Consider the following 13,025-nt stretch of genomic DNA (forward strand, 5'->3'; position numbering starts at 1 on the left):
AGTCCTTCTGTCACGATCCACACACGGGAAACAGAGAGATTCAATTGCAAGTAAGAATTTATTGGGTAATCCGTAAATCATAATCCAGAAACAGGCAAAAGGTCGATATCCATGTAAGTAGCCCAAAACACGAACGAACAAACAAACAAACCAAAGAAAACTCTGGGAAGCGGGTGACATAGTACAAGGACTCTGTGAAGAACACTAACACAGACAGGGAATATATACACACAGATCTAACAATGTGATGGGAAACAGCTGAGTGCAATAAACTGATGAGTGACAGACAGAATGCTGGGAAGTCAAATGTGAAAGACACCGTGAGAACGAGGACCTCTAGTGACAACCCAGGGAAACACAAACCAGACACTGTGACAATTGCATTTAACCAAAAATACCGCGAGAGAAGACATGTAGCACGCAGAGCCCTTCCATGCTGGTCGGATGCCGGACTTTGGGCCGATCGAGCACGACCTTGCATCAAAAAATCCTAAATAAAACGTATCACATTTTCCACAGAAATATTAAGCAGTACTGTTTTCAACATTGATAATAATAATAACAATAATAAATGTTTCTTGAGCAGCAACTCAGCATATTAGAATGATTTCTGAAGGATCATATGACACTGAAGTCTGGGGTACAATATCACTGTTTTTACTGTATTTTTGATCAAATAAATGCAGCCTTGATGAGCAAAGAGACTTTCAAAAACATAAAAAACTTTTCCCTACCCCAAATTTTTGGAAAAAAGTAAATAAAAAATAATAATTATATTGTAGCAGTATTACAACAGTATTTAGCCTTAAATTGTTGCCTGTACATCACACCTCAAAATAGTCGCTACTGAAGACTTTTGGAACTGTGTGCGTCCTTGTTCTTGTGCCATCCTGAGAAAGTGCCATTGAGATGAATGGGAATGCTAATGGATAGCTTTCTCCAGGTGTTATGGACCTCCTCAGTCCAAAACATAATGAGAAAGCCATAACTACACTCCCTTTGTTGCAAGCATTATCGCTGTAGTATTTACTCGGCGTTCTAAATCTAACCGACCCTGAGATGTATTTAGGGACCGTGACTTACTCTCCCGAGAACAAACACAGACAAACACAAACACACAGGCAATATATTAAGACTTTCACAGGGAGGTCTCTGTTCCAAGAAGACCTTAAATAAACTGGCACATAGTGACCAAGAGGATGCAGCTGGACCATCTATCTGACTCCTGGCGCTCGAGCTGAATAGACAGAGAAGGGAAAGGGGGAGAAGAGAGCGAATGAGTGAAAGAGAGACGGATGAGGGCAAAAAAGAGTGCTAGACTCAAGAGCACAATGTGTGCACCTGGATAAAGCTCCCCCACATTACTCAGCTCTCATCCGGCCCAGTCCGGATACACTCATCAAAGACCCCTGCTGTCTGAACTCCCCTCCACTCTTGTGCAACTTTCCTTTCGGGTTTAATAACTCCTCTTCCTGCTCTTTGAATTATTTTAACAGCATCACGTCTGAGCTTTAAATACTTCCTGGGACTCCGAGAGTTCTTGGAACGGCGTTGAGAGCCTCTTACAGAGGACACTGTATCGCTGTAAAGTTAGCAAAGTCTTAGATTTCAGAGAGACAGTTTACATTGATATCAACATACATTTTGTGTGTTTGTGTGTGCGTGTGATTGTGTGTACCTACTTAACTATATTTTGGGGACAAATTTGTACCCAGAAGTTACCAAAACCTGAAAAAATACCAAAAGTAAATAAAGATTTTTTTTTTTATGTATATGTGTGTGTGTGTGTGTGTGTGTGTGTGTGTGTGTGTGTGTGTGTGTGTGTGTGTGTGTGTGTGTGTGTGTGTGTGTGTGTGTGTGTGTGTGTGTGTGTGTGTGTGTGTGTGTGTGTGTGTGTGTGTGTGTGTGTGTGTGTGTGCGTGTGCATGTATGTACTGTACGCACTAATCCACCTTACACCCATTTTCTGTGTCACACTTGTTGATTTAACTATTCTGAAGAAAAAATACAAGGCCATTTGTCTCTGTTTGTCTCGCGGCCAGACTGCTCTATAAAAGGCAGCTTTAACACTGAAACAGATAGGCCAATGGCCTGCATAGCTCTGAGGGACAGGAGTACAGAAGGTCATCTACAGCATGGCTGATGAGGCGCTGTCTGTAACCCAACTCACTGTGGGAACAAAAGGCCACAGAGGTCACAACCTCTCAGTCTCTCAGCCGAATGCAAAGATAGGAGTTCAGAGAGACAAAGAAAGGGATGTGGATTTAGAGAGCCATTAGCTAGTATTCACCACTGCAAGTGTCAAATATTAAATTTTTTTTTTTTTTAAAGTGAATATCAGAAAAAGATAATACAGTATTACAAAATATTCAGCAGAGTCCAAAAGTCTGAGACCATGTGATAATGCATTTATTTTGCATTTGCAAGTATTTGGTTTGTCATCTGTTTTCTCAGGAGTTGCGAATGTTTCAACGATGTTTATCACGCAGTTTGGTTTTTTGAATAAAAATAATATTCTGTAAATGATATTATTATATAGGCTAATAATACAAGTTTTATTACATTTTTTATTATTATATTTATTAAATATAAATAAAGAATAATAAATGCTATTAATAATAATAAATGTTAAATATTGTTTTTTTGATTCTAAGTTTCAAAGAAAAAGAAAAATGTTCTAAAAATGCAACAATAATAAAACATATTATATTGTTTCTAGATTTGAAAGAAAAAAAATGTCCCTTTTTTGGGGGGTCTCAGACTTTTGGACCCCACTGTATACATACATGTTTATTTAAAAAAAAGTTAAGTTTGATCGAGTGTATTGCCACAGAGGGCTCCAGTTTATTTATTTTTCTGGTATAAAGTTTATTTTCCCTTAATTATTTAATTTTTTTTCTTCTTTGACCAAATTCAGCTGCTACAATATACCTTCAGGTGTGAAATTTGCTGTAAATAAAAGCTCCAGGCATTGTTATTTAAAAAAAAAGACACCACGAGGGGATATTTTAACAGATGAGCACCTGATAGGTCTTGGAGAGCTACTTTGCACATCTGTCCCCATTCTTTATGTGTCGTACCACCCGTAATCTCAGTAATACCTCTCTCCTAATCGCTGTAGCACAAGGCCCTCTGGAAGACTCCGACTCCATCACTTAATCCGGTGTCCTGTTTGATTCTGCAAGGCACTCATCGCAAGGCTACGTGAACAGAGTGGAATATGTTTTCACGCCCGGGTGGTTATTTGATTAGGTATACCGAAGGTTTATGTGATAAAGCGCTAGCCAGGTCTCGATGTAGTAAGCTCTCTTCCAATTCAGAGACAAGGACAAGAGGAACACATGTACTGTATGGGACAAGCCGAGAGTTTAATGTCATCTTGCAGCAGTTGCTCCATACACCTAAGAGGGTAAAGCTCCCAAGTTTCTAAGAAGTCCTTGTTCTTATAAAACAGAGCCCCTTATATAATAAAACAGCATTTTGAAATGGACACGTTGTTCTTTTTCAGAGGTTCTGGTTAGGCATATTTAGCTCGAGGATAAATGGTATCATTACCGAGTCTTCTTTCAATAAACTTGTCGGGTGTTGTATTATTGATTTCTATAAATGCTAGCAACTTTCAGCTGCATTTAGCGAAGCCTTCACTCACGTATAGTATTATTGACATACATGATGCCGGTGACTGGCTCTGGGAAATAAATGTTTGTGTGTTTAGCTTTGTTCGGTAATCTGTTAACCATTCCTGCATTTGGAAATAGGCCTGTCTGCAGTGTGACATGAGGGGGCCGTGGGCAGGCCGATTAGAAAGCTACTTCATTACCCTTTGTCACATCAGCTCAGATTTATGATAGCTAATGGAGGACACACTGTTTCTGCCATTTACAGAGGGAGATGGGAAATCAGAAGTTTTCTGCTATTCATTACAGTCAGTTCATTGCGCTTTGGAAGAGAGAATGACTTTTTTTAAGCAGCAAGACCGGACTACTCGTCCCTTCAGACTGTTTCACTTTGCAAATGGTGTAATTTATTTCAGAGATGTTGTTGGGTTGTTTAAATGAGAATTATGAGTTGTTTTGGCCAACTGTATTCTGAGGAGATTTTTTAGCTATTTAGCCGTGAAATGCAAACAAAATAAGTCATGCACATTGATTGGCTCAATGGTAGCATCTGCTGGCTACCAATGGTACTGCAGTGCTTGCTAATTTAGGGCTGTTTCCATAAATTACTTTTAAGTAATATGAATTCTAATAAAATGCTATGTATTAGCCTTTAAAATGTCTTACTGTGCTTGGTTTATTTATATTCTTGCAAGTTGCTTGTTGCAAGACAGACTGTTATGTTCTAGACATATTCCTCGTGATGTCATTGGCAAAGGTGAAGGAATTATGAGATGTCACTGCAGAACTCCTTCAGAAGGTCACATGGCCAACACATAGTTCAAAACCATAAAACACTCAACTTTATTTGCTTAAAAAGCCTGTGAAGAAGTTTGTAAATTGTGCTATTCTAAAGTTCAACCATAAACCCTGGCACCCTAAATCACAAGTCATGATCACTGTCACCTGTATTCTTAGAAGCAAAATGAAATCCCAAATGTTTTATCGAAGTGATTATTTATACAGGAATTAAATTGCTTACAAAATGGAAATTTTAGCAATTCATTTAATGCATCAAATTACATTAGAAGATTTCATTTTGTTAAGTGGTATAGGCCTACTAAAGAACTGTAAGCTTTCCAATAAATTACTTTTATTAAAAAATGAATTAATGGATCGATAGATGTATGGCTGAGTGATTTATGAATAAATAAAGAGAAGAGAGAGACAGATGAATAGATGGATGTTTATAGTCCAGTCATTTTATGAGGAAAAGGTTGAACAAATTGCAACAGAAGCAAACTCAACTGATTTTGTATCCTCAATATGTCCTGAGTAAGGAAAAAAAGCCCCGAAGAATCCCATTAGGGGAAAGTTTCGAAAAAGACCCAAATAAATCCCATTTATACGCCTATTCATTCTTTTTCTCACGTGGAAAGGGTAAAAATATTAACCTTTAGATATCATCATGAAAATCACTGAGTTGATTACTTACATCAGGACAAACAAAAAATGTATCACAAGTTTTTTGAAAATGTTTGTTAACATGGACAAACGGTGCATAATCTAATTACGTATGTGCTAATTTGCATAATTACCCAAACAGTTCTAAACATTGGGTATAGCCAGGTGAAAATGTCTTGTTGAATCTTGTTACATATAACAGTAAACTACTTAATATTAAGGTCTGAATGGAACCCATTTATGCTACCCATGAACATTAATACAGGAAGAAGTACTTTAGAAACCAGCCTTTATTAATTATTATTGCAGAGAGGGGGTTTGGGCATTGAGTGCATTGTGTACGTAATTAGATTTTTTGATCCAGACACTTTTTATTTCACCTACCTTTTGTCTTCTGCATTCTCCTTACCTGTGTCTCCTGTTCTTCCCTCAGACTCGTCCCCCAGAAACATTCCCACTGACCCAGCCCCAAACCCCCTCTCTGCCATAATAATTAATAAAGGCTGGTTTCTAAAGTACTTCTTCCTGCATTAATGTTCATGGGTAGCATAAATGGGTTCCATTCAGACCTTAATATTAAATAGTTTACTGTTATATGTCATCACGATTCAACAAGACATTTTCACCTAGCTATACCCAATGTCTAGAACTGTTTGGGTAATTATGCAAATTAGCTAATACGTAATTATATTATGCACCGTTTGTCCATGTTAACAAACAATTTCAAAAAACTTGTAATACATTTTTTGTTTGTCTTGATGTAAGTAATCAACTCAGTGATTTTCATGATGATATCTAAAGGTTAATATTTTTACCCTTTCCACGTGAGAAAAAGAATGAATAGGCGTATGAATGGGATTTTTTTGGGTCTTTTTCGAAACTTTCCCCTAATGGGATTCTTCGGGGCTTTTTTTTCCTTACTCAGGACATATTGAGGATACAAAATCAGTTGAGTTTGCTTCTGTTGCAATTTGTTCAATGTTGACCCCCATTTTGGCTTAAAATGACTGGACTATTAGGCTGAGGAATGGCAATATTCTTCTACCAAAGTCATAATTATCTTAAGCATTAATTATAAAATGCAAATTTTGTATATTAAACTGAAATATTTTCATAGCTTTCAATTAAGACAATATTTTGTATTAAGCGCACTGCATGAAAACTGTGTAGTAGAATTCTGATTCTACTTGTGCATTGCTGTCAAAATTATAGCCCTAAATACTGCATATATGCAATGATAAATTTGAAGTATAAAAAAACATATCTTTTTATAAAATATTAAAAGGATAGTTCACCCAAAAATGGAAATTCTATCATAATTTGCTCACCCTCAAGTTGTGCTAAACCTGAATGAGTTTCTTTGTTCTGTTGAACACAAAAGAAGATATTTTGAAGAATGTGGGTAACCAAACAGTTGCTGGTCTCTATTGACTTCCATAGTATGAAAAAAAGGAACCAGCCACTGTTTGATTACTCACATTCTTCAAAATATCTTCTTTTGTGTTCAACAGAACAAAGAAACTCATACAGGTTTAGAACAACTTGAGGTGAACAAGGTGAACCTTATTTGGGTGAACCACCCCTTTAATAGTAGGCTATTATAAACACATTCATCCATATGTGTTCCAGTATTATTTTTACCTTTTTTTTATGAAGGCCATGCAGGCCACGTACTTGCTAAATATTTGTCTAATTACTTTTGATCTTTGTTGCCCCCTGCTGTCTGTGTTAGTTAGACCCTTGTGTTTTTTAATCTCCGTATTACAGCATTTACCTACTGATTTCAAGATCATTATGGCTTTTTTAGGTATTCTTTTTTTTCACACCTCATCCTAGATTACACATCTTCAATTACTAAAATTACATATAAATTACTAATCACATATCATTTTATCATCAAGAAATACAGTGCATTTCTTAATCAAAATTGTGATTACCAGCAATGAAATCGAAATGTTTAATGAACACCATTTGCTCTAACTAAGGTATAAATCCATTGTCTTATCCACATTCATGACAACTTTGTGTTACGCTGTGAAATTTCTTGGCTGATATGGTTTCTCAAGTGGACAATATTCTTCATATTTGGCAACCTGACTTTAGTCTAGAGAGCTGAATATTGGCAATTGCCTCCAATCCCCTAAGATCTCTCCTCAAAGCAATAACTAGCTTCAAACTTATATGGAAATGCCAATGCCTAAACACAATACAATACTAATCTTCAGAAAGATTATCTATAAGGCCTGTCCATGCGCCAGCTGTAATAAGCATTGAATTCACTTGGCCTCATGTCCCTAAGGTCTTTGCTATTTTAGATCATTTTGCTAGCTGGCTAGTAATTTCTATTTTGAGATGAGATTTGCATTCTTAATAAGAGGTAAGAGGCCATGAGAGGTTGTGAAATAACTGAGTGATTTAGTATAGAAGGAGAAGTGGTCTAAGTACAGATCCCTGTGGAACACCAGAGGATTGTTGGTGGGGAGATTAATTGGATGGTTTTCTATGGTACCTGACAGGCTTAGAAATGCAGGCGGAATTTGAATTTAGGGGCCCTGCACTTTAGATGCCCATCTCACAAAAATATGGTGGTTTATGGTTTCAATCAGTGTTGGGGTAAGTTACTTTTAAAAGTATTGTATTACAATATTGCGTTACTCCCTAAAAAGTAACTAATGTAATTATTTTTTATGGAAAGTAATGTTACATACTTTTGTGGTACTTTTTCTCACCTGGGCTGGGCTTGCTTGTTTAATAAGTCAAAGCACAGTCAAAACAGTTCAGAGTTAGTTGTGATATTTGAAAAAAGTGACATCAAATGGTTTATTCCTGAGGGTGTTATGCTGGAAAATAGATTGGGATCTTAGTCCTAAAATAACTAAATTATCAGATGACAGAAGATAGATAAAAGAGTTGAAAATGTTGAAAAAGATGCCATAGAGTAACAGGCTTGATAAGTTCTTGGATCTTGCATCTAGACTCAATGACAGACAATAAGCAGCCCATAAGCTAAGCACAGAGAATTACCACTGCAATGTACAAAATAATTGTACTTCCTTGTAAAGGAACTAAGCTGACATGCATATTTGGTTACATGAAACCTGTCATGCTGCATTACTGTTCTGAAGAATGTATTTACGGTAAAAGGTGTACCCAAGGTATATAAAGAATCAGTTCCTCTGCATGACCAGACCAGTTTTCATCATGAAGGCCCTAGTGTGTGCTTTTATTGTGGTGCTCCTCTGCAGTGCATCAGGTAAGAAAAAAGATTTTTCTATCTATCTATCTATCTATCTATCTATCTATCTATCTATCTATCTATCTATCTATCTATCTATCTATCTATCTATCTATCTATCTATCTATCTATCTAATATAACAAACTGGACATTGCTAGCTATCATGTCTCGGAGTAAGAATGGAATGTTAAAATTGAAAATACTCTGATAAAGTGCAGAAAAAGGTCATTATCATCTATTTGTCTAATATGTAATCTCTCATCAGTGCACTCGCTGAAATGCTACACCTGTGTGGATGGGGACTGCAAGACCCCAACTGAATGCCCAACCTCAAGCAATTTCTGCAAAACGGTTGCAACAGGTAAGCCAACAATAATATTTTAGTTATTTACTGTATTTTCAATAGTCAGTAATACTGAGTATAATTTTAATAGGCTATCATTGATATACTATTATAGTTTGTGTTCATATTTTAATATATAATTTTTATTTAAATGAGTTTTTTTAAATATCTATATAGTTTTTGTATGTTTTAGTTTTTATTTTACTTTTTATTTTAGTTTATGTATTTTAGTACTTCAACTTAAACTAAATGTAAATGTTGGCAGCTAACTAAAATAAAATAAGTTTAATGTTTGTTTGTTTTTTTGTGGTTTTAGTTCTAGTTCATGATAATGACCCTGAAACAGCTTCATATTTATTACCCCTCCACTGGTGATTAAAAAAGGAAAATGTATTTATTTATTTATTCTGTATTCTAGAAATGATTGACCTGTTTTTCTTGATATCTGCAGCCACTGTGTTCTCCCGGACATGCGAGGAGTTCTGTGTGCCTGGAGTGAATACCTACTGCTGCACTTCTGATCTGTGTGACTGATCTCTCAATGTCACCAATCCTGTCCATCTACTGTCCTTGACTCAGGCACTAATGCTCATTGTAATAGTGTAGTAACACTGGGTTACTGTAGGTGTATGTTTTTTCTTTTTCTAATTCCTTTTCCATCTGATTCAACATGGATTGTTTTACATATCACTGATTAAATTAATTTCTAATCAGCATGATTTTTGTCACGGCTCTGTATGATTTGATTTATGAATGAAATAAAATCTACTCAGTAAAACGCTGTGTATGTGTGTGTTGAAGTCAAAGCAGTACCAGAGAGATGTAGGTCATTCGAGAGAGATGTTACGATTCCATTTGTCTGGATTAACCGTTGCTTTTAACAGATGAGAAGACTGGAAGCTAAACATGCACTCCTCTCATGAGATGCAAAACTGCATATCAAAAGTTTATTATGGGTGATTTAAAACATAATAACCTGCTTGTTTCTTAACTCTATGAGAGTCGATGAGAAGACCTATGCATTTTTATAAACCCTTCAGAAGTTTAGTCAACAATATTGTGAGGTTATTGAACTTTATTGTTCCGTCTGTGAGTCTTATGACAAAAGTAACTTTTACTTTTGCACAGATAACAGTTGTGCTGCTCGTTATATTTATAATAATACTAATTATAATAACTTTTTTTTTTAAACATTGCAGTCTTACGTATACATACTACATGCTTCTTGTACATAAATAAATTGGGCAGCTTCTAATAATCTTAATTCAAACAAGGAAATATGGGTCAGCTGTGAATTAATCCTCCCTTCTTTATTTTCCCTGACCGCAGGGTTTGTTATTAAAGAGATTGAGGATTTTCTTCTTTTGAAATAACCAGCTGGGAACCTGCGCACCTTCTTTCACACAGTGCCTGTGACAGCAATTTATCTTGTCATGTTCTCTAATGGACAGCAAAAGATTAAGAGTTGTAGGCCTCGTGGGTTGAATTGACATGGCATTTTTGTCAATTTACAACTTCTAAGAAATGAGCAAGCGAATGAGCTGTCGTTTCTCAGAATCGGAGCTCTTTTGCTGATTAAGAGAGAGTGAGAGATCCAAGATTTGTCAAGAAAGAGGAAGAAAATTGGAAACAGGACACATAGCAGTGATGGATTAACTTTAACTGAATTGAGACTGTAAAAAAGGCCTTGCCATCTTGGTTCAGCTACGATTAACGTGAATTCCAGTTTATAACTGGATATTGAATAAGAGAAAAAATGTTGGGTGGGGGTTCATTTTAAATATTGCAAACTGATTGGACAGTGAGAAGTGGATGTTATCCACCGAAAAGAGCCAGAACAGAAATGCAAGTTTGTTAAAATGATGCCCAAATACTTCATTTGCATTATGTGAAGACATGAAAAAAGTAGTACACTTCATTCATATTATAAAGATCACTGCAAAAAATATATATTTTTCCGATTTGGAATAACATGCACTAATGATTGATGCACAATAAAACCAGGAACATGCATTAAGAAATTAAATAGGCTTCATTTTGATTTCTTGTTGACTTTCAAATGTAATCTGCTACTTGAATTACCTTAATAAAATATGCATTTGTAAGTATGCAGGACTAATCATTAAATTTATGTGAGCACATTAATTATCTGAGTGCATTAGTTGTGCTTTCTCTGCCAGACCAGCCATCACCTCAAACTGCCCTTTTCATTGCAACATAAAGGAAATGAACAGATTGCATAATTTGGCACACTTCCAAAAAATTAAAACAAGCAGATTATCACTGAAGCAAATCAAATATCTGGTGACCTTCACAATCGTCTGTTTGCACAGCCAGAGAGAACCCATGAACACCTTGCTTTCATTTTGACACACTTTTTGCAACATCTTACACATTCTTATACCAGATTCACCTCCTTTCCTGATATCTGAAGCGCTGTGCTGTGAACCTTAATCCTCTGGGCCTATTTTTAAGACAGTTCCAGATATAAACGACCTTAAGGGTTGTTGACAAGACATCACATCCACTTTGGCTAAAAAACACTCGCTGTGCTATTGCAGGTAATGTCATATGCCAAGGCGGTGCATCCTTAGCTAGGTAGATTTTCTCTCGCTGAAAATGGATGAAAGGAGAATTACCAAAGTGACTATTACAACATACCATGCCACACTCCTTGGGTTTTACAATGTAGAAAGTGAAACTCTGCATTTCTGTGTGACTGGAGCCTTATACAATTGATTTTCGATGGTCTAACCTTAGCTAATGAGGTTGATTCAGTCATAATAAATAATATTTTTTACTTAAAACTATCAGATGGTCCCACACAGTGCAGTCAAGGTTTTTGAAGGTACTTGAATAGATTTCCTATATGTCACCTTCATTTTCCGTGTGGATGGAGACAGAACAAGGTGCTTGATTAATAAAATATCACTGCCATATTTAAGTATATTTTTATGTCACCAGCAAGAAAAAGAGGTCAATGTTCCCTGTGTAGAGACAGCTGGTGTTCTGTTCCTATAGTTTAATTGTGTCTACTGACAATGTGTTAAGAGATGCACAGATGCAAACAAAATGCAGTAGAAAAAAAAGAAATATTAAATAAACATGGCTTTAAGTTTTTCAGGTGTCTTATATGGCGTAGTAAGAAATACTACAGAAATTGAAGTAATCCAATGTAAAATAACAATTGATAGTCTTCATTGTATAAAAATGAAATAGCCTACATTATAATGCAAACAATTAGTTACAAAAGTTATTCGGTCAAGAGCAGAGATGGAGTGATTTTCTTTGTCTTTTGTTCTTTGATATAACAAGACAGACAGCAGCAGCAGGATTATTATGCTGCTGGCACGTTTATGTCCAATATTCTGTTACACAACATATGCAGGGGCACGGGAATATGTTTTAGGTTGGGGCTGCTGTTTCTTTTCTTTTCTTATCTTTTGAATAAACAATATCAAGTCTATTAACCTCGTCAAAATTCCGCGAATTACAACAAGCATCGTTGAGAACACTAGTTAAAACATCATGCACACACCCGAACTTGACTGCATCACATTTTTGAAATGATTGATAGTGCGGAACTGACCAGTCTGTGGGACATAAATTAAGCCTTTAAATAAAAGGGCTGTTTACACTGTCATAGGCTACAATAAAAGAGTCTGCATAGCGATAGGAAATAGAAATGAACACAAAAAGCCTTCCTAGTGCCTACATTTTACACAACACTGACGGTGGACCGTGGACTTGCGCTCAGGAGTAAAGCTTCATGCGGACGATCTTTTTCTTTTTTTTTCGGTTTTTTTCCGAACGAATTCTTTCTACGCACACACAATGACGTCACACTCTGCATATAAAAAACATAAAATTTATGTTTTAAAAAAGCATAATTTAACATATAAATTGGACTCACACTTTTTAAATAGCCCACTTAAAGAGTTTATTACAAATAAATTGCTAAATGCTAAAAATGAATAAATGTAGGCCTAAATAAACGAAAATTTGCGTTTTCCATTTAAATACTGTGAAAACAGTGTTGCGCGCGCTTTTGACCTGCTGGAATTTGTAAAAATTATGCGCGATACAAGCACTATTTAACCAGAGTGAATGAGAGATGACTGAGTGAGAGGAGGTAGGTGGGTGTGTGTGTGTGTGTGTGTGTGTGTGTGTGTGTGTGTGTGTGTGTGTGTGTGTGTGTGTGTGTGTGCAGGGGCGTCATGCAAGCCAAAATTCTGGGGGGGCACAATCTGAGGCAATAGTTTTCCGACGGTTAGACTAGGCTAGCTATCGATAACCTTACACTGACACAACTTAAGTTAATGCTCTGAATTCGCAGCTAACATCAAATCCATAGCTTTTTGATCAAGTTAAAATTTCCAGGTCAAC

The 13,025-nt window shown here is 36.2% G+C and overlaps 1 protein-coding gene across 1 annotated transcript; it reads left to right on the forward strand.

Moving 5' to 3' along the window:
• Positions 1-8,246: 8,246 nt before the first annotated feature.
• LOC143715636 (uncharacterized) lies at positions 8,247-9,417 on the forward strand. Its single transcript, XM_077207411.1, has 3 exons — positions 8,247-8,313; positions 8,562-8,657; positions 9,091-9,417. The coding sequence occupies exons 1-3, from the start codon at positions 8,262-8,264 to the stop codon at positions 9,171-9,173; spliced, it is 231 nt and encodes a 76-aa protein (XP_077063526.1). The 5' UTR covers positions 8,247-8,261; the 3' UTR covers positions 9,174-9,417.
• The last annotated feature ends 3,608 nt before the right edge of the window (positions 9,418-13,025 follow it).

Source organism: Siphateles boraxobius, unplaced genomic scaffold (assembly GCF_051911475.1).
Source record: "Siphateles boraxobius isolate OS27281-9 unplaced genomic scaffold, OSU_SipBor_1 6, whole genome shotgun sequence".
Lineage (NCBI taxonomy): Eukaryota > Metazoa > Chordata > Actinopteri > Cypriniformes > Leuciscidae > Siphateles > Siphateles boraxobius.

Coding starts and splice junctions, on each gene's coding strand:
- LOC143715636 (XM_077207411.1), top strand. CDS start 8,262: ATGAAGGCCCTAGTGTGTGCTTTTATTGTGGTGCTCCTCTGCAGTGCA. Junction 8,314..8,561: donor GCTCCTCTGCAGTGCATCAG/GTAAGAAAAAAG, acceptor ATCTCTCATCAG/TGCACTCGCTGAAATGCTAC. Junction 8,658..9,090: donor CTGCAAAACGGTTGCAACAG/GTAAGCCAACAA, acceptor TGATATCTGCAG/CCACTGTGTTCTCCCGGACA.